This window comes from Schistocerca nitens, chromosome 5 (genome assembly GCF_023898315.1).
Source record: "Schistocerca nitens isolate TAMUIC-IGC-003100 chromosome 5, iqSchNite1.1, whole genome shotgun sequence".
NCBI classification, from domain to species: Eukaryota; Metazoa; Arthropoda; class Insecta; order Orthoptera; family Acrididae; genus Schistocerca; species Schistocerca nitens.
The window spans coordinates 396,092,923-396,115,761 of NC_064618.1; the positions used below are offsets into that span (position 1 = coordinate 396,092,923).

General features: G+C 41.9%; 1 protein-coding gene across 1 annotated transcript in view; it reads left to right on the forward strand.

Annotated features, from left to right (window-relative positions):
• LOC126259494 (uncharacterized) overlaps window positions 1-22,839 on the forward strand; it is a 97,921-nt gene that overhangs the window by 42,972 nt on the left and 32,110 nt on the right. Inside the window, exon 3 of the mRNA XM_049956341.1 lies at window positions 12,676-12,822. Coding sequence (XP_049812298.1) covers window positions 12,676-12,822 — 147 coding nt within the window. The remainder of the gene's footprint in view (window positions 1-12,675; window positions 12,823-22,839) is intronic.

Genomic DNA, 22,839 nt, shown 5'->3' on the forward strand with positions numbered 1-22,839 from the left:
AACATGCAGTACACTCTCACATGAACATATCGAAGAAGCAGTAATATTACTAGAACTAATAACAGAATACAACGATTTCCAGTTAAAAAATAGATTCTGTTTACAATCTGAAAGATTACCAATGTAATCACCATTATCTGGCCCCTTACGAAATACATTTATGAATCACATATGTGTTACATCTCACAAATTAGTCACAAGTTGGTACACTAGCCTCCATTTGGCTGCATATACACTCCTGGAAATGGAAAAAAGAACACATTGACACCGGTGTGTCAGACCCACCATACTTGCTCCGGACACTGCGAGAGGGCTGAACAAGCAATGATCACACGCACGGCACAGCGGACACACCAGGAACCGCAGTGTTGGCCGTCGAATGGCGCTAGCTGCGCAGCATTTGTGCACCGCCGCCGTCAGTGTCAGCCAGTTTGCCGTGGCAAACGGAGCTCCATCGCAGTCTTTAACACTGGTAGCATGCCGCGACAGCGTGGACGTGAACCGTATGTGCAGATGACGGACTTTGAGCGAGGGCGTATAGTGGGCATGCGGGAGGCCGGGTGGACGTACCGCCGAATTGCTCAACACGTGGGGCGTGAGGTCTCCACAGTACATCGATGTTGTCGCCAGTGGTCGGCGGAAGGTGCACGTGCCCGCCGACCTGGGACCGGACCGCAGCGACGCACGGATGCACGCCAAGACCGTAGGATCCTACGCAGTGCCGTAGGGGACCGCACCGCCACTTCCCAGCAAATTAGGGACACTGTTGCTCCTGGGGTATCGGCGAGGACCATTCGCAACCGTCTCCATGAAGCTGGGCTACGGTCCCGCACACCGTTAGGCCGTCTTCCGCTCACGCCCCAACATCGTGCAGCCCGCCTCCAGTGGTGTCGCGACAGGCGTGAATGGAGGGACGAATGGAGACGTGTCGTCTTCAGCGATGAGAGTCGCTTCTGCCTTGGTGCCAATGATGGTCGTATGCGTGTTTGGCGCCGTGCAGGTGAGCGCCACAATCAGGACTGCATACGACCGAGGCACACAGGGCCAACACCCGGCATCATGGTGTGGGGAGCGATCTCCTACACTGGCCGTACACCACTGGTGATCGTCGAGGGAACACTGAATAGTGCACGGTACATCCAAACCGTCATCGAACCCATCGTTCTACCATTCCTAGACCGGCAAGGGAACTTGCTGTTCCAACAGGACAATGCACGTCCGCATCTATCCCGTGCCACCCAACGTGCTCCAGAAGGTGTAAGTCAACTACCCTGGCCAGCAAGATCTCCGGATCTGTCCCCCATTGAGCACGTTTGAGACTGGATGAAGCGTCGTCTCACGCGGTCTGCACGTCCAGCACGAACGCTGGTCCAACTGAGGCGCCAGGTGGAAATGGCATGGCAAGCCGTTCCACAGGACTACATCCAGCATCTCTACGATCGTCTCCATGGGAGAATAGCAGCCTGCATTGCTGCGAAAGGTGGATATACACTGTACTAGTGCCGACATTGTGCATGCTCTGTTGCCTGTGTCTATGTGCCTGTGGTTCTGTCAGTGTGATCATGTGATGTATCTGACCCCAGGAATGTGTCAATAAAGTTTCCCCTTCCTGGGACAATGAATTCACGGTGTTCTTATTTCAATTTCCAGGAGTGTATATACTAGTACATGATATTCATTGCTTGATCACAACCGAGCGAGGTGGCGCAGTGGTTAGACACTGGACTCGCATTCGGGAGGACGACAGTTCAATCCCGCGTCCGGCCATCCTGATTTAGGTTTTCCGTGATTTCCCTAAATCGCTCCAGGCAAATGCCGGGATGGTTCCTTTCAAAGGGCACGGCCGACTTCCTTCCCCATACTTCCCTAATCCGATGAGACCGATGACCTCGCTGTCTGGTCTCCTTCCCCAAACCAACCAACCAACCAACCTTGATCATAAATCAGAAAGATACCTTATAAGAGTAAATTTACAAAGGAAAAAAGGCAAGAGAGAGAATTAAATTTCCTTGACATTATTATACTCAGGACAACCAAATCTTATTTGACATATACTGGAATCCTACAACTCATACAGTAATATACTGAACATCAAATCACCCAAACCCAAACAAGCTGAAGCCAGATACACGATACATGGACTAAAGACAGTCATACCAAACATAAACAAATCTAAAAAGGAAATGAATATCGACAAGCAATGCCATTGTTTGCAAAACCTCTTACACCTCTAATGAAATACCAATACGAGTATTTAGCTTTGTTTCTACCCCTTATTTTTTTGACGTATACGGTGTTTCAGACAATGTGTTCTCCATAACTTACAGAATAAGTGAAAGCAATTTCTATTTACCTAGGTAAATGTAAGAAAGGTTACTATTTTTGCAGAAATTTATTCCAGTCTGCTGTAGCATGCTGTAACATGACCTGGACCGGTCTTGTAATACTGATCTTTTTGCAAAATTAGTAACATAGATTATTTTGCAGTATTCCAAAGAGTTACAAAACGAGTTGCCATTTTTTTAATTTAACATTACGCTTTCCTATCATGTACATGATGATTTAAAAAAGTGTGTATAAATCAGTTTAAATCAAATTTGCAACAGTTTTAGTTAGGAATTTAGAAACATTCCAATACTTTTGGTTGTATGCAACATAATTGCTGCTTTTTATGAATTCACTTATGTTGGAGCGTTAGTTTAAAGGAAATATTCAAATTAATTCACATTTTCGTAAATGAGCCATTCAGTGCACCTTCTAAATTACCTGCGGAGTAGACGGAAAGTTGCTGGTGATATGGAGCGTCAAGCTTGCTCGATACGCTTTCTGTAAGTAGTCTGGGTTTTGGGTTAGAGGACAAACAGCTTTTTCAGATATCCCCACAAAAATAAATCTGTTGGGGTTAAATCGGACGAATTGAGGACCACGCGTCCTGACCATCTTCCCGGAATGATACAGCTCAGTTCTCCCACAACGTCACGAACAGACTGAGCTGCATGGCCGTCATGCTACATCGACATACGGCCGCTAACGTCTAAACTGATTTTGAAGGAGAGCAACTAGATTTCCGACAGTAAAATCTCGATATGCCTCGCCTGTCAGAGTACCTACGAAGTAGTGGGAAGCTATGATTTAATCTGCAAGGATTGCACATCACACATTAACGGGCCACCTGATTTGACGATCGACATTATGTTTTCTCATAGCATTTTCTGTGTCCCAGTAGTGGGCATCATGACGGTTCATTGCAACACAATTTGTGAACATGGATTCACCATAGGACATAATATTCTGTAAAGTGTCCAGAATGAAATTATTCAGTGTACATTTGCAGAAAGTAACTACCCAACTGAAGTCGTCCCCATATAGCTTCTGTGTCAGTTACAAGTGCTATGGGTATACTTGTTACCGTGTACAGTTCCTCACACATATGTAAGGCTTAGACTAGTGACTCCAGCAACTTCTCTTAAGTTGACGTCAGCACCTTGGTACATCGCAGGCAAAACAAACACTTCCGTGTCCTTACTTTCTACAAGTCTTTGTCTAGTACCGCCGTAACGTCCCAGACTACTTGTTCCTCGAAGTCTTTGTTTAGCATTTATTGAGCTTTCAACTATAATATCTCACAGTATAAGGCATGGCTGTTTCGTTGGCATCGCGTCTGTCGAGCATTAGCAACACGTCAACCTATTAGTTGGTTGCTTATGCCATATCCATGGCAGATCTAACCTCGTTTGTTTGTGTCTTCCGCACTGCCTTAGTCCAGGGGCCCACTAGAAGTGTAAATAGTTGTGAAAACACTCTTCACCTCTTAGCCATAAGTAACACTGATGAGAGTGGGAGCATCAAGACGAATACAGGGATTAGTGATCAAAAGGTCGTTGTAGCAAGGCTGAATACCACAACTTCCAAACCCACTGCAACTAAATTTCAAATACATGTGTTTAAAAGAGCAGATAAAAATTCGCTTGACGCCTTGCTTCCGAACTATGTAAGCGAAGACCAGATGTGGCTTAACTTCAGAGAAATAGTATCGACAGTAACTGAGAGATGTATACCAATTAAATTAATAAGAGACGGAGCTGGTCCCCCACGGCACATCAAATAGGTCAGAACACAATTTCAGCAGCATCAAAAAAGGGTGCAAGATTTAAAAGATAAAAAAAGTCCCCAAGATTGGCAGAGCTTTCAGAAGCCCGACATTTAGCGCAGATATCGGTGCGAGATGCCTATAACAGTATCCACAACGAGACTGTCTCGAAATCTGACATAAAATCCAAATAGATTCTGCTCGTATGTGAAGTATACCAGTGACAAGACACAATCAACACCTTCACTGCACGATAGCGTTGGTAACGTTAGTGATGACTGAGTCACCAAAGCGGAGTTACTAAATACGGCTTCCCGAAATTCCTTCACCAAAGAAGGCAAATATATTTTCCAGAAATGGAACTAATAACTGCAGCAAACGTGAATAACTTAGAAATAGATATTCACCATGCAGCGAAGTACCTTAAATCACTTAATAAAGGCAGGTTTTCCGATACAGACTGTATATCAACCAGATACGTTTCAGAGTATGTTCAGATAACAGCTCCATACTAAGAGATCATAAACCACTGCTCGCTCGTCGAAAGACTGGAAAGTTGCACTGGGTACAACAATACTCGAGAAATAATATACGCGTAGTTCGCTGAATTACAGACCCATAACACTAATGTTGACTTGCAGTCGAATTTTGGAACACATACTGTATTCGAACACTATGAATTACTTCCAAGAAAATGATCTATTGGCATATAGTTCACAGGGATTCAGAAATAATCGGTCTTATGCATCAGAACTAGATCTTTATTCTCCTCAAGTAACGACTGCTACGAGAGGAGATCTCAAATTGATTCCATATTTCTAGATTTCCAGAAGGCTTTTGGTACTATTCCTCACAAGTGGCTTCTAATCAAATTGCGTGCCTCTGGAGCATATCCTCAATTGAGCGACTGGATTCAGAAAGATCACAGTTCATAATAACTGACGGAAAGTTTTCGACTAAAACAAAAGGTGTTCCCCAATGAAGTTTTACAGGCCATCTGCTGTTTTTAATCTGTATTAACGGTTTAGGAGACGATCTAAGCAACCGTTCTCGATTGTTTGCAGTTGATACTGTCGTTTACCGTCTAGTAAAGTTATCAGAAGATCAAAACCAACTGCTAAATAATTTTGACAAAATATCTGAATGATGCAAAAAATGGCAATTGAACCTAAATAAGATGAAAATGTGAGATTATCCACATGATTACTAAAACGAATCTGTTAAATTTCGGTTACACGATAAATCACACAAATCTAAAGGCTGACAATTCAACTAAACGCGTAGATATAATAATTCCTAACCACTGAAATTATAACGACCACGTAGCTAATTTTGTGGGAAAGGCGAACCAAAGGATCTACATTATTGGCAGAGCACTTAGAAGGTGAAACAAATCGACTAAAGAGACTGCCTGCACTACTCTTGTCCGTCCTCTGCTAGAGTGTAGCTGTGCGATATGGGATCCTTACCAGAGAGAAGTGACGAAGGTCATCGAAGAAGTTCAAAGAAGGGCAGCTCATTTTGTACTATAGTGGATCAGGGAAGAGAGTGCTACGGATATAATGCGCGAGCTGGGGTGGCAATCATTACAACAAAGGCATTTTTCGTTGCGGCGAGATCTTTTCGCGAAATTTCTATCTCTGGCTTTCTCTCCCGAATGCGAAATTCTTCTGTTGATGCCCTCCTACATAGGGAGAAATGATAATCGTAATAAAATGAGAAAAAGATTGTAGCGTTCGTTTTTCCCGCGCGCTTTTCAAGAGTGGAACGGTCTAGTGAGAAAGTAGTTCGATGAACCCTCTGCCTGCACTTAGGGCTGAATTGCAGAGTAGTCACGTACTATAGGTAGACTTCGATGTAGATCTCTACACCATCGTAAGGTTACCGGTACATTCTACAATCTAAGCGAACATAACTTCAAACACTGCATCGATGAAGCCTGTCGCTCTGTAACACCAGCGACATTACCTCTCGTTCGCAAGTGAGGTAGTTGGTGCATTGAGTTGTGCATGCAGGAAAAAAGAGAATTAATCTGGAAACCTCACTTAAATGAACATTCTTCCATTATAATATACATCCGAACACAAACAGGTATGTCCATTATGTTGTATCTTGCCCTTAATGTTAGATCATTTTTAGCTCCAGAACTAAAATGAATGGAAATTTGATTTAAACTCATTTGTACACAGTTGGTTTAAATACATCAAGTACATGACAGAAAAAATAACGTTGTGTGTTTGCTATAACTTTCTGGAAAATAACTAAATAATCTATGTTAATTATTCCAGAGACAGAAAAACGTTTCTTAGTGTTACCTATCTAATTAGTATTCATCTCCCATACTACTTTTAAGTTACAGAGAAAAATATCTAATCTGAAACACCCTGCAGAAGTTATAATGATTCGAAGCATTATGTCCCAGTTTTGCAAAGTTTTTAACCAGTCAAGTTTATTTTATTTGTAAAACATCAGTTATGTTTATTCTAGCATTTTATAGACTAAATATGTTTTCTGCGTTTTGAATTTCATAGAATCAAAATAGTCTTGGTTATTAATGTTACGTTCTGTACGCATTGCTTACGGTGTTTATTGCACCTTTGTGCAAGTTTGGGAAGCATCTGGTTTTTACTCTCGTTAGAAGCAGAGGTCAGCTGTCGCCAAAACTTTGATGTTGTAGTGTCGGCAGACTTGCCAACACTACGCACACTAATTGAAAGAGGCGGCCAAGATGCACGCGCTAACTCACGAAGGATGGAGTGAGGTCTGAAACAGGATACGTAATGAATGTTATAAAGAAAAGTACGTAGCTCCTTGAATACTTAACTTTTAATCCCTCATTGTATACATCGTTCTTGATGAGCCATCTGAAGATGGTGGCGATACAAGTGAGACTCTTTAGATACATGCAATGTTACAAATGGCGCCTTGCTAGGTCGTAGCCATGTACTTAGCTGAAGGCTATTCTAACTGTCTCTCGGCAAATGAGAGAAAGGCTTCGTCGGTGTAGTCGCTAGCAACGTCGTCGTACAACTGGGGCGAGTGCTAGTACGTCTCTCGAGACCTGCCGTGTGGTGGCGCTCGGTCTGCGATCACTGCCAGTGGCGACACGCGGGTCCGACATGTACTAATGGACCGCGGTCGATTTAAGCTACCACCTAGCAAGTGTGGTGTCTGGCGGTGACACCACAGATGTCGTTTTCACATTCAGTTTTATAGGCTTTTTAGAAGCCTACTTATCCTTTAAATGCGATTTCTTCTGTAGCTATACTCGTTTTACAGTTAGTACTGTTCGCTGTCGTATTATTGTGTGTGTGTGTGTGTGTGTGTGTGTGTGTGTGTGTATGTATTGTGAGGTGAAACTAAGATACCAGTATGTGGATGGTTGGGGTTGTAGGATAGGTGAGTGGATGCATTTGACCTGTCACGGGAAAGGGGAAGAGGATGGAAGAATGTCGGTGAGGAAATATAGACTCATTTGTCTGTAATATTATACTGCAAATATCTTCTGTTAATTTAAAAATTATCTGGTTTGCCAGGCTCGTGTGATCGCTAGGAACGATTTGTTTCATATAAATATTTTATGATTATGGTAGTTTTGTTGTAGGGCAATGGAAATGTTTCCTATTTCGTACCCTTGCGATTTCCACGTCTGGGTGCCTTGCAGTAATTTTATGATTCTGTTGGTGTAAATATCTTACGAAATAAGAGTGATTTGTTCTTTAGTTCCATACACTTACATGGTATTTCTATCTGGCGTGAAATGTTCTTCTATTCACATGCTCATAAATTAAGGATAATTGCAGAATGTGGTGCCACACAACGTGGCACTACACAAAACTGGCGCTAATAGCACAGGCACAGATCTGTAAGTCCACAGTATTGGTGATCAGTTGAGAAAACCGTCCCGAAACACATGTGCTGCAAAACGCTACTGTTTCCTGCGCATGTACCCCGACATCAGTATGGGATATGATCACCATGCACAGTTACACAGGCCGCACAACGGGTTCGCATACTCCGGATCAGGTGGTCGAGCAGATGCTGGGGTATAGCCTCCCATTCTTGTACCAGTGCCTGTCGGAGCTCCTGAAGTGTCGTAGGTGTTTGAAGATGTGCAGCGATACGTCGACCGAGAGCATCCCAGACGTGCTCGATGGGGTTCAGGTCTGGAGAACAGGCAGGCCATTCCATTCGCTTGATATCTTCTGTTTCAAGGTACTCCTCCAGGATGGCAGCTCGGTGGGGCCGTGCGTTATCATGCATCAGGAGGAAGGTGGGACCCAGTGCACCCCTGAAAAAGCGGACATATTGGTGCAAAATGACGTCCCGATACAGCTGACCTCTGTCAAAGACATGCAAGGGTGTCCGAGCACCAATCATAATCCCATCCCACCCCATCAAACCACGACCTCCATACAGGTCCCTTTCAAGGACATTAAGCGGCTGGTATCTAGCCAGATGAAACCCCGGCGAGAATCACTGTTCAGACTATACCTGGACTCGTCCGTGAACATAACCGGGGACCACTGTTCCAATGACCATATACTGTGGTTCAAATGGCTCTGAGCACTATGGGACTTAACTTCTGAGGTCAGCAGTCCCCTAGAACTTAGAACTACTTAAACCTAACTAACCTAAAGACATCACACACATCCATGCCCGAGGCAGGATTCGAACCTGCGACCGTAGCGGTCGCGCGGTTCCAGACTGTAGCACCTAGAACCATGTACTGTGTTCTTGACACCAGGCTTTGCGGGCTCTCCTGTGACCAGGGGTCAGTGGAATGTACCTTTCAGGCCTCCGGGCGAATAAACCATGTCTGTTCAGTCGTCTGTAGACTGTCTCTCTGGAGCCAACTATTCCAGGGGCTGCGGTAAAGTCCCGAGCAAGGCTACCTGCAGTACTCCGTGGCCGTCTTCATGCGGTGTTGTACACTGTGGACGTCCCATACTGTAGCTCCTGGACACTTTTCCTGTCTGCTGGAATCGTTGCCATAACTGTAAGATCACACTTTGTGGCACACGGAGGGCCCGTGCTACGACCTGCTGTGTTTGACTAGCCTCCAGTCGCCCCCCCCATTGCGTCATCAATATGTGTTCTTTGAGCCATTTTCAACACATAGTCACCATTAGCACGTCTGGAAACGTCTGCACACTTACTCGCTGCACCGTACTTTGACATGCACCAACACACCTCTGCGTATGAGGACTACTGCCAGCGCCACCGTGCGACGACCGCAGGTCAAATGCAACGCATGGTCATACCCCGAGGTGATTTAAACCCGCAAACCGCCCACCAGAGCGTTGTTTCACCATGTATCAGCACTATCCTTAATTTATGAAATGAGTGTAGTTTGTACTGTACAGGTGACTTTTCGATGTATAGGAAAAGACACCCGCAGACATGTGGTACAAATAATTTGAGGACAAAATGTACGCTTCTTTTTTTTTGTTTGCATTACGATTTAGTCAATAACTAATATATATAATATATAAGTTGTTTGTTTAGAGTAACGGACTTTGGAAAACGACTGTGGTTGGAATAAGCAGTCAACTGCGTGGGCTGGAACAACTTGCCATTGGAGAAACTTTTTGGATCACGTCGGCAAGTGTGGTATATGTGCAGGGATAAGTACGCTGTATTCAATAGACGACACGCGCCAAGTTTTACTCCATGATACTACTGCACTTGGCCGTTATTGGAAACACGTGGCGACGTTAGCAGTAAAGGCGTACAGCGGTGACTGAAAAAGAACACATTGCACCGTCAGTGCTTCCAGATTAGTTGTGCAGACAGTTGTAAAGCTACCGTAGGTTACGTAGACTACCATAAGCAAGCGTAGACTACGGAACTTTTGGTAGTAGCTTCGATCAGTTAATTTCGTATCCGTGATACCTAAACGTTAGACGTGTTGCATTCCTCTCGGCCGCTACTTCATAACTATCGCTTTCGTTACGCATGCGACCAGTGTCACTAAATTCCCCTAAATACTGGAAGCTATGAACAGCCTACAAACCGAGTGTCGATATTTAAAGGGCCGGGTAAGCAACGGAACATTTTTGTTCTGCGTAGTTATCCCTCTGTCTGTTACTTAAGAATAAACAATATTTGTAGAAAAACTGAAATTGTCAGTGTTTAATTTATGTTTTATTCGAAAACTGTTGATCTGTAACGTGCAACAGAGCGATTTTATTGTAAAAATAAAGAAAACAATACAGTTTTATGACGTAGCGCTAGAAAGCGCAATTTCTTCAACAAAAATGTGAAAAAAATACCGCAAAACAAAAATATATCAAACATCGCTATAATAATTCGTGGAATTTATGTAAAACTTTTTTCCTGTTATTCAGAAAAAACTTCTGTATTTATCATAATAACAGGAAGCTCTTGCCTTTTATCATATGAAGAACGTTCTATTGAGTAAAAGGTAACAAGAATAATTTTTTTATGTTTGTGCGTGTAGACCATACTTGCATCAAAAGTAATTGTTTTGCTTACAGAAAAGCGCAGACGTTACCCGATCAACTAATTTTTATTACTTATAAAATACAGTTTATAGTCTGTAACCTATAAACAATAGACTAACACTGAATGATGTGTTCTATTTTTGTGCAAAACAAACAGCTAAACACAAAAAACAAAGGGAAGTCATCGGCTCCCCTTTTCTTCTCTTACGTCATTCCTTTTTCTGTCCCTACCAATTCTAGCAATGCTATCACTAATCTTACCATTTACTACGTTATTTATGTAGTGTACCAAAACCACCTAGAGCGCAACTCTAGTCGTGCAAGTGCTATCTGCCCCGATTATACATTGGCTCACGACAAGCCCACAGAAGCCCATTCACTCCCGTGTGCAATAATGTTGTGGTCCACCAGTAATTGTTCCATTCCAAAACATAGGAACTACGGTGTTTTTAAATTACGACCCTCATTCACTAGTAACTTTAAGTGCATTTTCCTACATGTTTCTTTGGCACGAGACAGTAGCATGAAATATTTCTCAATGTGATCACTTTTCGGACGAATAAGTTGTTTTATGTTCTTCTGACTTACGATTTGTGAACAACATGTAAGTAGAATGCCTCGATAAAATTTGTTTGTGTGAAAAATAGTACGTAAATTTTCGATTTCTTTCAGCATTATCAGTAAGTCATTTGATTTTCTGCACGCATTGAAACCTCTCCCTGTATATCTTTCATCACGTGTGTTGCATTTTAATTCACATGTGCCTGATAATAGAATATACTCGTAGTTTTTCCGTTTCCTTTAGGAAATATTTTTGAATTGAATTGTTAATTATTTATGATTGTATATCTTTGTGTACCAGCTTTTTTTACTTTTCCGTCTTTCTCTCGTACTTTTATCTGTGTGGGATTTCTGCCTTTGTGATGTTGATGATTCTCTGTTTCCTATTTGTTATTCCTTGATCTTAGTGTTCAGCTATGTTACTTGATTTTGTTTTTAGAAATGATTTATCCACATAGGTTGATGGGTCCATCTTGCCTGTTCTCTGGACGCTATCGTTGCTTATGGGCGGGTGCAAAAGCGTTGTTCTAAGCGCGCATCCAGAGACGTATTGATTTACCTATTCAAGATATCACTTGCTAGATTTAGTTAAGCTTGGTATCTTTTCATTCATCATCGTAAAGATGGCTCAGGAACGACAAACTTTGAAACTTCCCCTTAGAAAAATTTATGAATTACTGTGCTGGTAAACCTCTTACGTTATTTGATTTTCAAACAGCTGAGCAAAACTGAACGTACTCAGACATTTCTCTCTTTACTTATTCTGATCAACACTAAACTGACACACAATATTTTTAGCGCAACGCAATCTGACTTTCAATAATCCCTACAAAAGAATGACCGTGACTAACAATAACCTATACCTTTCAGGAATCACTTACATCACAAAAATCTTCGTTACTCGAACTACTGCAATACAGCGAGCGCCAATACTGCCAGCTAAATAAAAGATTCTAACTACTGAAGGCACTAACTACTGATAGGCATACTTAGCAAATGAAAGATTTTGATAGAGAACAAAAAATGTATTTACCTTAATAGTGTTCAAAAGTTATAGTATATATATATATATATATATATATATATATATATATATCAGTTCATGACATCCAGTCTTACAAATTTCGTTTTTCTGACGGACACATGTCCAGGTCGTCCGCTCTCAAAACTCCGCCATCTCTCTTCCCACATTCACCACTGCTGGCGGCTCACCTCCAACTGCGCAAAGCTACGCGCTGTTCACATCGAGCTGCCAAACACTACAATAGGAAATATTCCAACAATGCAAATCATACACAGACTGCACACAGCACAGTCAGTGATTTTCATACAGAGCGCTACGTGGTATTACCAACATAAAAAGCTAAACAACCTACTTACAACTGACACAAATTAGAATGATAAACATTTGAATCGCCTATGTGGTTTGCCTATGTGGTTTGCATAAACGGAGAAATCAAAAGTAAAGGAGCAACAATCAAACAAACTGAACATTAACACGAGAACGTCTTCGATGTGGCGCTGACCTACATTTGAGACTGCTGCCTCTTTTTGCAGGCCTGCGCTGGGCGTGTTCTGAGGACAGGGAGTGCCTGCCTTTCGGGGAGTGCACGACACCCAACACCACAGAGAGCAACAGTTCGACGGGCCGCGTGTGTCTCTGTAAGCCGGGACACCCCGAGACGGACGATGAAGAATGCAGCGGTGAGTATTCCCGCAGGCTGCTTACTGTGCGCTTAGCAAACAACTAAAAAGAACCATTCTCACCTGTCTGAATTTCAGCGTACAGGGTGTCTCGAACCTTTACGGTCAAAATTATACATTTGTCTAAGGTTCATATACTTAGCGCTTTGAGACGGGATCCTAATGCTCGAAACTAAATTCAGTGATGAACACAACTTACGAAGGGAAGTAACTTCTGATGGTGTGTCACTGCCAAGTAACACTCGATGAAACTTGGACCATACTGTAACGTGTATTCATTTTTGTGTAAAGTGCTGGTGGGTAAAGCTATTTCGTGATCGCGCACGAGTGGATAACGTATCTTAATGCCTTCACAAGCCCAGGGTGGTAAACAGACATTTTACATAGCTATTAATTTTGGCCCTGTAATACCGCTAATGTTAGGTGCGGATCGTCTCAAATTAACAAGAATGCGCAATTAACAAGAATGCCCAAATTGATATAAATGAGAGTTTGGGATTTTTTTCTAAAATGACAACACAACCTCTCCCTTTTTCAATCTACATTTAATTTATCACTGCTTTCAGGGTTCAAGTGATACATAACAAGCAAGTTCAATTACTTTTAACTCTCAATAAAATAATTAACAATTAGACATTTAATATGTGGTTATTAAACCTTTATCTGTATATATGAGAATGTTATAACTAGCAAAACAATTAAATCTTCATCAGTAAAATTTGCATCTACATTGTCATAGCTGTTCAATGGACTAAGTTGGGAGAGAATGAAATTTTATCTTTTAAACTAATCAAACTCTCATGTACTCAATAGAGGGTATGTTGGTATTCAACTATTGAAATTATATATTGAAAGCATATGCAGGTTGGAGTGAGCAGACTCTCGACTCAACATTTAATGTCGCCTAATGCACGTTGGTACATTACCAATCGGGAACTGTGGCGGCGTTGTCTCCATACTGGATCTGAAACGCTAATTCCCTACTCTGGCCTTGACTGAATCACTCAGTCTCAACTTTCCTGTGTTCATTAGAATGTTAAATTTTCTCTAGTCAAAATAACGGCTATTGCACACTCGCTAAGGGATGGAGCGACGTGCACAATGCTCTGCCAACGAATATTTCCGCAGGAATATGAACTACCACTTTACATCTGTCGCCACGATACGCGAAGCGTACCGTCTTCACTTCGCAGACGTAAAGGTCTCAACGTCTTCGCTATTTTTCCACACATACGTGTGCCTGCTGCAAGACAAGAGAGCTCTGTTCATTTAATTCTCAAAAATGCTTTTATATGACATGACTCTCCCCACCATGTCTCTTGTATGTCACACAGTATGGCTCCAGCTAACCGCTTCCACGTTATAGGTGAAATTTTATTTTTCTTGCCGGGTCGCTGCTAGCCATGTTAATGCTGTCTAGCCACTTACCCATGGTCTCGGCTGTGTTTATTTAAAAAGGTATTATAATGTTCTCGCCTTATTTCTTTCTGCACTGCAACTGGACCTTCTTTTGTAATTGTTAATTGTGGTTTCCCAATGCCATTAGCCACATTCAAAGTCCGCCTCCAAACTGCGTTCACTTTATCTCATTTATGCATCCCCCTGTCGTTATGCCGGCCGAAGTGGCCGTGCGGTTAAAGGCGCTGCAGTCTGGAACCGCAAGACCGCTACGGTCGCAGGTTCGAATCCTGCCTCGGGCATGGATGTTTGTGATGTCCTTAGGTTAGTTAGGTTTAACTAGTTCTAAGTTCTAGGGGACTAATGACCTCAGCAGTTGAGTCCCATAGTGCTCAGAGCCATTTGAACCATTTTGAACCCTGTCGTTATAAGGGTAGATACTGTTTTGTTATTCGGTACATAAGATTATTACAATCGCTTCCTGTTCATAATATAGAGTTATTTTTTGGGGATTTTATTCTGTATCGTAATTATGAAGCTCATGTAAGACCCGGAAAATGCGGATGCCTTGCAATACTGCTGGACTATACTGCTGCAGTATAGTACAAAATGTAACAGGAAGAAATAAGCAAGGAGACGAATAGGAATCACACATTTGCATTGACTTACTGTTCTGTCGTTTATTGGTAGAAAATTTAATACATTACGAATGGAACACACGCAAAAAAATGTTCCAATGGCTCTGAGCACTATGGGACTTAACTTCTGAGGTCATCGATCCTCTAGAACGTATAACTACTTAAACCTAACTAACCTAAGGACATCACACACATCCATGCCCGCGGCAGGATTCGAACCTGCGACCGTAGCGGTCGCGCGGTTCCACACTGTAGCGCCTAGATCAGCTCGGTCACCCCGGCCGGCGAACACACACAGCACTGGTGAAATATTCTACAATATTTATTATTTGTTGCACAAACTGGTTTTCGGCTGTTACGCAATTTTCACGTACGATGATAACTATGTGGTGCAGTGAAATTTTGTTGTAGCAAAGACTTTAAACTAGTGTATCTACAGAGTAGCTCTATTTACAGAGATGAAAAATGCTAATGCTAGAATTAGGAATAAAACAAGGGGGATTATTTCAATCTAAATGCGGTGTAACATTATTTGACAAAGATAAAATATGTGACACAGCAACTAGCGAACTGTAGACGTCCGCAGCTCGTGGTCGTGCGGTAGCGTTCTCGCTTCCCGCGCCCGGGTTCCCGGGTTCGATTCCCGGCGGGGTCAGGGATTTTCTCTGCCTCGTGATGACTAGGTGTTGTGTGATGTCCTTAGGTTAGTTAGGTTTAAGTAGTTCTAAGTTCTAGGGGACTGATGACCATAGATGTTAAGTCCCATAGTGCTCAGAGCCATTTGAACCATTTGAACTGTAGACAAATTACAACAGTTGTTCATAGTAGAAAATTATTTAACAATAAATTTCTGTGACATAGTCCAAAGATGTGCCTAAACAAAACAAACTTGTCTTCAATAGTTCCTAAATTACAAACAAATAAGAGATAATAGTGACGTTAAGCAGGTGAGTGAAGCAGCTGTGATTATACAATTTTTTAACGCAATGAGAGAAGTCATAGTAACTGAAATAAAGGAAAATGAGGCATGTGGCTAAGATGAGTAATTGATCTACATAGAATCTGCCACAATTACAAGTAATTTATATATTACACACTTTTCCAAAGCTGTAGTCCTGTCTTTATTATCAGGCAAAGATTACCAACATTAGTGTGCACATAAAATGTGGGGTCCTGCTCACTCGTCTCTTATAGTGTGCCTAAAGGATGCTGCTTTCCCGAGTAGCTATACAGCAATTCAAGCAAATCATATTAACAGTTTTTTATTACAATAAAGAAGATTGACAATACTTAACTTTGGCTTACAAGAACGTGTCGCAAGCGATTGGCGACATTCAAACAGTTAGAGTCGACTCAGGCAGCAGCATAGCCATTGTTTGACGCTGTTTGTTTCTCTGCATTTAATTCCATTTGGAAGTTGTCTTCACTCATGGGGACATATATTAGGAGATGTATCATTGAATAAATATTGTTATGTGTGTGTAAATATTGGTACGTGTGTGTCAGTCATATTCACACGTTTCTTCAAAGAGAATAATTACACTGAAGTCGCTGTGATTCATTCCCCTGGACATAACAAGAGGCGGTACCTGACTCTTAATAAGGTATGTGATCATCACGGGTGGCATTGGTATCTCTTGTAACACCCCAAGAAATCCGAAAACCCAAATAAGAATGTCATGATAATTTAAAGTAAGGAACAGTGTTATCCTGACAGGTACGACAACTTTGACAGTAATATAACACCTTAAAGTTTTGATGAACTCCAATTTCAATAATTACTGAGTATGTCATGATATAAAGCTAGAAAGAAAGAAAGGTTATTTTAATTAGCTATCAAACATCTTAGTAATAACTGCAAATCAGTACGACGAAAGTTATGTCCAAAGTAATATGTCGGTCAGAGATAATATTTATTGTGAAAGAGAGTTGTAAACGCGGCGAAAAGGAAATTCAATGCGTCTACAATGCTCGATCATGAAAAAGTCAGTCGCTTGCTAGCTTGCTTACCATCAAGTCCAGAGAGAGCACCGTTTGTTATAGTACTACAAACGGAACGCTACGAGATTGTTTCTTTTAAAAAAAAGTAATATTGTGTGATAGAGATGCGCGGACTTTGTTCTCAGTTAGTCTGGCTTGAGAAGTTGAACTGAAGTGATATTCTGATAGTGTACGACAAGTTAATGAACTTTAATTACTGGACACATTATTGTTGGACTCAACCTTCATCAAAGTGAACAGTTACAACGGAGAATGGACATAGTATCGAAGACTGCAATACCTGATTATCCTGGAGTAGGAAACATTAATAGGACCACACGAAGATAATATAAATACGCCGATTGTAAAAGTTGTCGTAATTGTCACGATAACCGAATTGAAAAGAATCGTAATTGATCTGATCCATCGCTGTGCGCGTGGTATGATGATTATAAATTAATTGCTAAGAAGGAACAATAAAATTGTTCGTCAGTAACGCAAATCTCACGTGTTTTCTCCATCCTTAATTGAACTGTGTGATAGTTGATGATCAAAATTAATTAACTGTGAACATTTCAGTTGAAAGAGTAACTTGATGAACATTGAGCTTTGAAAGGAGCGTTTTGCCAAAAAAATATCACGACGCACGAAAGCAAGATAGCATTATAGATTATCTCTGGATTTGCGTCGTGCCGTAGTGAACTATTCTGCCTAGCAACGTAACAACTACTGATACTGAACCACAAATGAATTTTTCCTCGCTTCAGTGGTGTGAAACGACGCCGGTGATGAATGATTCACTCAATACTGCAATAACTAACTAACCGGGCATAGCAAATCATCATAAAAGCATAACAGACGATTAAAACCAACAGTTCGCATCGCTGCTAAGACTGTGCGGACTCGCAAACGGACTTTCATACATTACGCGAGGAACAATTTTCTTTAGAGACTTTCAGGTGCTGTTCCACGTTATCCGACGGGGACAAACATCACTGCGCGTCGCGTCTCCATTCCACCGACCGAGCTGTAGTGGTAGCGGCTCAACATCAACAGCGACAACAAAAAGGGGAGAGGTTACGTCACACTCTGCAACGTGCTCATGCTGGCCACAAAGTTGATAAGGAGTACTTGTGGGAGGGTAGTCCATTCCTCCATCAACGTGATGGACGACTGCTGGATTATTGTTGGTGCACGTGGACGTATTGCAATACGCCTCCCCAACGCAATTAGGTACCCTTATGTGGCGATAGGTGGGAACACACAGTGCACACGGGAATGTTGTCGAACATAGTCGATTCGGCGGTCCAGGTGTTATTGTGTGGGGAGGTATCATGTTGCATGGGCGTACTGATTGGTTCAAATGGCTCTGAGCACTATGGGACTTAACATCTATGGTCATCAGTCCCCTAGAACTTAGAACTACTTAAACCTAACTAACCTAAGGACAGCACACAACACCCAGCCATCACGAGGCAGAGAAAATCCCTGACCCCGCCGGGAATCGAACCCGGGAACCCGGGCGTGGGAAGCGAGAACGCTACCGCACGACCACGAGATGCGGGCGGGGCGTACTGAACTCCAAGTCTTTGAACACGGTACGCTCACCGGTCATCTGTTCTCCTTCGACATTTGCGTCTTTTCAGGGGTGCGTTCGGCCCTTACTTCATTTTTGTTGTTGACTATGTGCGACCGCATCGAACTGTGCAGGTGGATGAGCTCTTGGAACGAGAGTATATTCACCGAATGGAATGGCCTACCCGCTCTCGCGACTTGTGGGTTGCGTTGGGGAGTACGTTGTAGTACGTCCACACGCGCCAGCGACCATCCAGTATCACGGGTGCAGGAGCGGACTCCCGATCACGAGAACACCTCAGGAACCTTGTGGCCAGCATGGTAGAACGTTGCGTGTGTTGCCATCCGTGGTGATCACGCGCCCTATTAGGATCCTTGTCCCATCTTTTGTAATGTCCAGGGGACCATCTTGACTCGCAGTGACTTCAATGCAATTATTTTCTTTGAATAAATGTGTCAGTTGTGTTCGTCTCATCGCAAATTTCCTTCAGTTACTTTCTGTACTATACTGTAACAGTTCTTTCTATGCATTGTACAAGTTTCATGGAGCCTTCTCATTTTGCAGTGACGCTTTCGTCCTTAATTTTTGTGCGTCAGTTTATTCAGATCTTTATTGATAAAAAGATCTTACAGTAATAGCGCAAAGTGACGGACACAATGTCTAACTTTCTGCTCCATATAGTACTGTGGGTTGTGCCATGACTATAGAAATTCATTTGAGTTTCTTTTCTAGCTTTACCCTTCAATGTTCTTATCATGTCGACAAGTGTTAATGGTCTTATTTGCGTCTTTTTCTTCTTCGATCGTTATCTCACATTCTAGATACTGAAGATGGAACACCTGTTCTATTACTTTCTTGATGACTATCTCAGTCCCTTCAGGACACTTCTGTAAAAATACCATTGTTTTCTTATTGATATCTTTAGATGGTAATTTAGTCTTGTACTGCTTAATCCATGTACCGCTATCTGTAATTTGTCTTCACTGTCTTGTACGATTACCTGGTCGTCGTGAAGAAGCATTCTACTTAGAAATTATACTACATGTTATTAAAAAGGTACTGGGTAAAAAAAAAACGGAAAAAGCGACTAAAGATTTGCAATGAAGCGATAGAACAAGCTAAACAAAAGTAAAATAAAGCACATAGGCTGTTGTTAGAGAAACAGACAATTAGTCACTAACTGCAAATATTCGTGATCAGCGTGAACATGTTACAGATGACTGTACTGTTTGCCAAGACATTGTCACGAATGTTGATGTGGTGACTACTTGTATGTTCCGAACCATAAGTAGTTAACATACCCGTTCCTCACATCTGCTGCTCATTCAAAACCTCATACCACGTGATTCATCTCCGGCCGTCGGTTCGTTATTTCGAAATAATTAAGGAATCTCCGCCTTCTACAGAATATGGAATACCATGTATATAGATTGGAAGATGTTATAGCCCTCAGGATTTTCAACTAAAACAGATATTGTTATGAATAAAATCTTAGCAATTATAGCCCCTAAGTAACACAATGAAAAATTCAGATTAAGAAAAAGCCGCATGTGCGGCCGCAGAACGACGCCTTGACCTGGCTGATAACCCGAGACTTCATCGAGATTCGCCGAAAAAATCTAAACTCGAAACCTCAGGCTACTGCCATTTGAAGTTTCACCAATAAGTAAAAATTTTAATATGTAGTTCTTTCCTTAGAGCTAGAGTTTTTCCAACTGTCTTTCATATTGCATTATGAGTCACCATCATGAAAAAAAAATATGCATTTCCTCGAGCACCTAATTCAGTTTTATTTATTTCGTCAATCATTACGCAAATAGTACTTGGAGACTTCATATGTCTTCACACGCTAAGACCAGTAAGCAACAAGAGAGCACATTGTCTGAAGAAAATACTGTGCGTGTTCCGGATTTCCGGCAGAGGCAGTTCTGCTGCGGTACGGACAGCAATGCGTCGCAACGTGTGGCTGAAATGGCGTGGCAATTGGAAACGTTCTTCAAAGTTGAAGGAGGCAGGACAGTGCGACTCTTGTGGGCAAAACGTCTAAATTGCACACAGATTCCTTGTGAAATTCTGGCGGTATATGGATAAAATGCAGTATCGTGACAAGTCGTGGTGAAATGCTGCCAGACTTGACCAAGACAGTACACAGATTGATGTTGTTGATCAGGAATTGCAGATCTCACAACATGCTATTTCGGTCTTCTCGCCGCGCGGGGTTACCGCGCTGTCCGAGGCGTCATGCCACAGTTTGCGTGGTTTCCCCCGTCGGAGGTTCGAGTCCTCCCTCGGACATGGATGTGTTTATTATTCTTAGCATAAGTTAGTTTAAGTAGTGTGTAAGCCTAGGGACCGATGACCTCAGCAGTTTGGTCCCATAGCTACTTATTACCACCACCACCGTTTCGATCGTTGTTCACAGAGACCCGGTGACTATGAAACTTAATTTATGACGTCCCTTCATATTTGGTACAACATAAACTGCGTTTGGTGCACTCTTATCCAGCTCCTGACGTAACACAAGCTTTCTAATTTACATAGACTGACATGCTATTGCGAATTGTAACGCCTGGATGGTACGACAACAAGATACGAAGCCAACCAGGTGTAGACTGAAAGCTTAACATAATAGCATGCTGCCTATCGCCCTTAGGCACTTGCTAGGTGTACGTGAACCCCGTCTCACCACCTTCCTCACATGAACGTGGAACCATTTTAGCTGAACATGGTTTCGTCCATTTCAACGTCAACTTGCAACGAAAATCAATTCAAACATACGCATTCAGGGAAGAAGTCGATATGAACTTCTGTGGTTTCCTGTTTATTCCGGAGGTTATTCTCGAATTATTTCTATAACGCCCATTTCACCCAGTATCGGGTATCTAGTAACCGAGACATGATAGCTTTAGCGACGAATTTTTAAAGGCGATGCGGTAGCACATCCAAGCATTGTTGTTTGTCGCCTCATCTGCTATTTTTGAGAATTGTTTCTGGTAGTTTTTATCTATTCCACTGGAGCGAGTTAACGTTAAGCTTAATATCGATACTGGTTATTTCGGCAAGAGTATACTGTAGTTTCACCGAGGTTTCTTTAACGCTTAGCCCAATAAAGGAAAGATATTTCTTGAATTTTGTTGCAGAATAAAACACAGTAAAACGTTATAATTTTGCGATGTCTACTCTGTATGCGTTTCCCAAGGAAAAGGTGAAAGCTTTCCACGCTATCTATTTACAATAGCGTCTACATTCTAAATATAAGTTCAAGTGCCTGACTAAATTACTGGACTCGTATCTATCGTGTTACTGTGTTTGCAGTATGATGTGTAAAAAAGTGCTATTTTCACCGTAAGGTAAGAAACGAAGCCTTTAATCAGAGATAACTTCTTCTGTATTGTCTTTTTTCTCAACGTCAGTTTAAGATATAAACGTAGAATTGCCTTTCTGCGATTCAGTTGTTTCTTGCATCCTTACACTATATCTTTAAGCCGAACGCACGTAACTGTGGATTACGTGCTTTGTTTTTTTCTTTTTTTTTTTACGCATAGAGAGAAAGGTTAGTGGCGTCTACCTTTCCAACATGGCTGTCTCGTGATGTAAGGCTGCACTTACTTACACGAAGATCCGGCTCAGGGTTTTCTTTAACATGACTATGCTACCCAAATAACAGGTCTTACGGTGGCGTGCTCGTATTTTACTGAAGCTAAAGGTCAAAGAACAAAAAATCCAGCACTAGCGCTGAAGTGTTGTGATATACGTACTCCTCTACAGATATCAATATTTCCTTTTCTATTTTATTTATTCTTCTCATCACCTTTAAAGGAATATTTTTGTAATTTGCATTTTTCTCAATCGTAACTATTAATCAACATTCGCGTTGATAGTCACTACCACAGAATGGTGGTAAAGGAAGCAGACTCCTACTAGAATTTTTCGTAATTGTTTGCAAGAATATTTTCCATCCAGATAACAACTTCAGTGCCTGCATCAGTCTTTGAGAGACATTTCGATTAAAGTGTATAGTACACAGTAAGTTTTCAGGAGTTGCAGCATTTTCGTCAATACATTTTTGATCTATTGCTTGTTTGATGGTGCGTTCACGTATGTGAGCGGAGGGGTATATGATCCAACGTTGAGTTTCATTTCACAGATCCACATTTCTTCAGTACATTTCTGTCACTGTGCTTACCTGTATATGGGCGTCTAACTTCCTTATCTTTGATCTCGGTGGGCATATGATGTTACCACAACGAACGATCTGTTAATTACGACAGCTATTGTTCTGTGTCGTTATTTCATGTTCCCTGCTAGAAATATTTTAAATACTTCATTGTTCTAACCCATTTCTTCTTTTTTTGCACAAGTCCGTGTATGTACATTGTCGACAATACACCATTTAAGGGCCGAGAGTTGTGACGTATTTCAAAA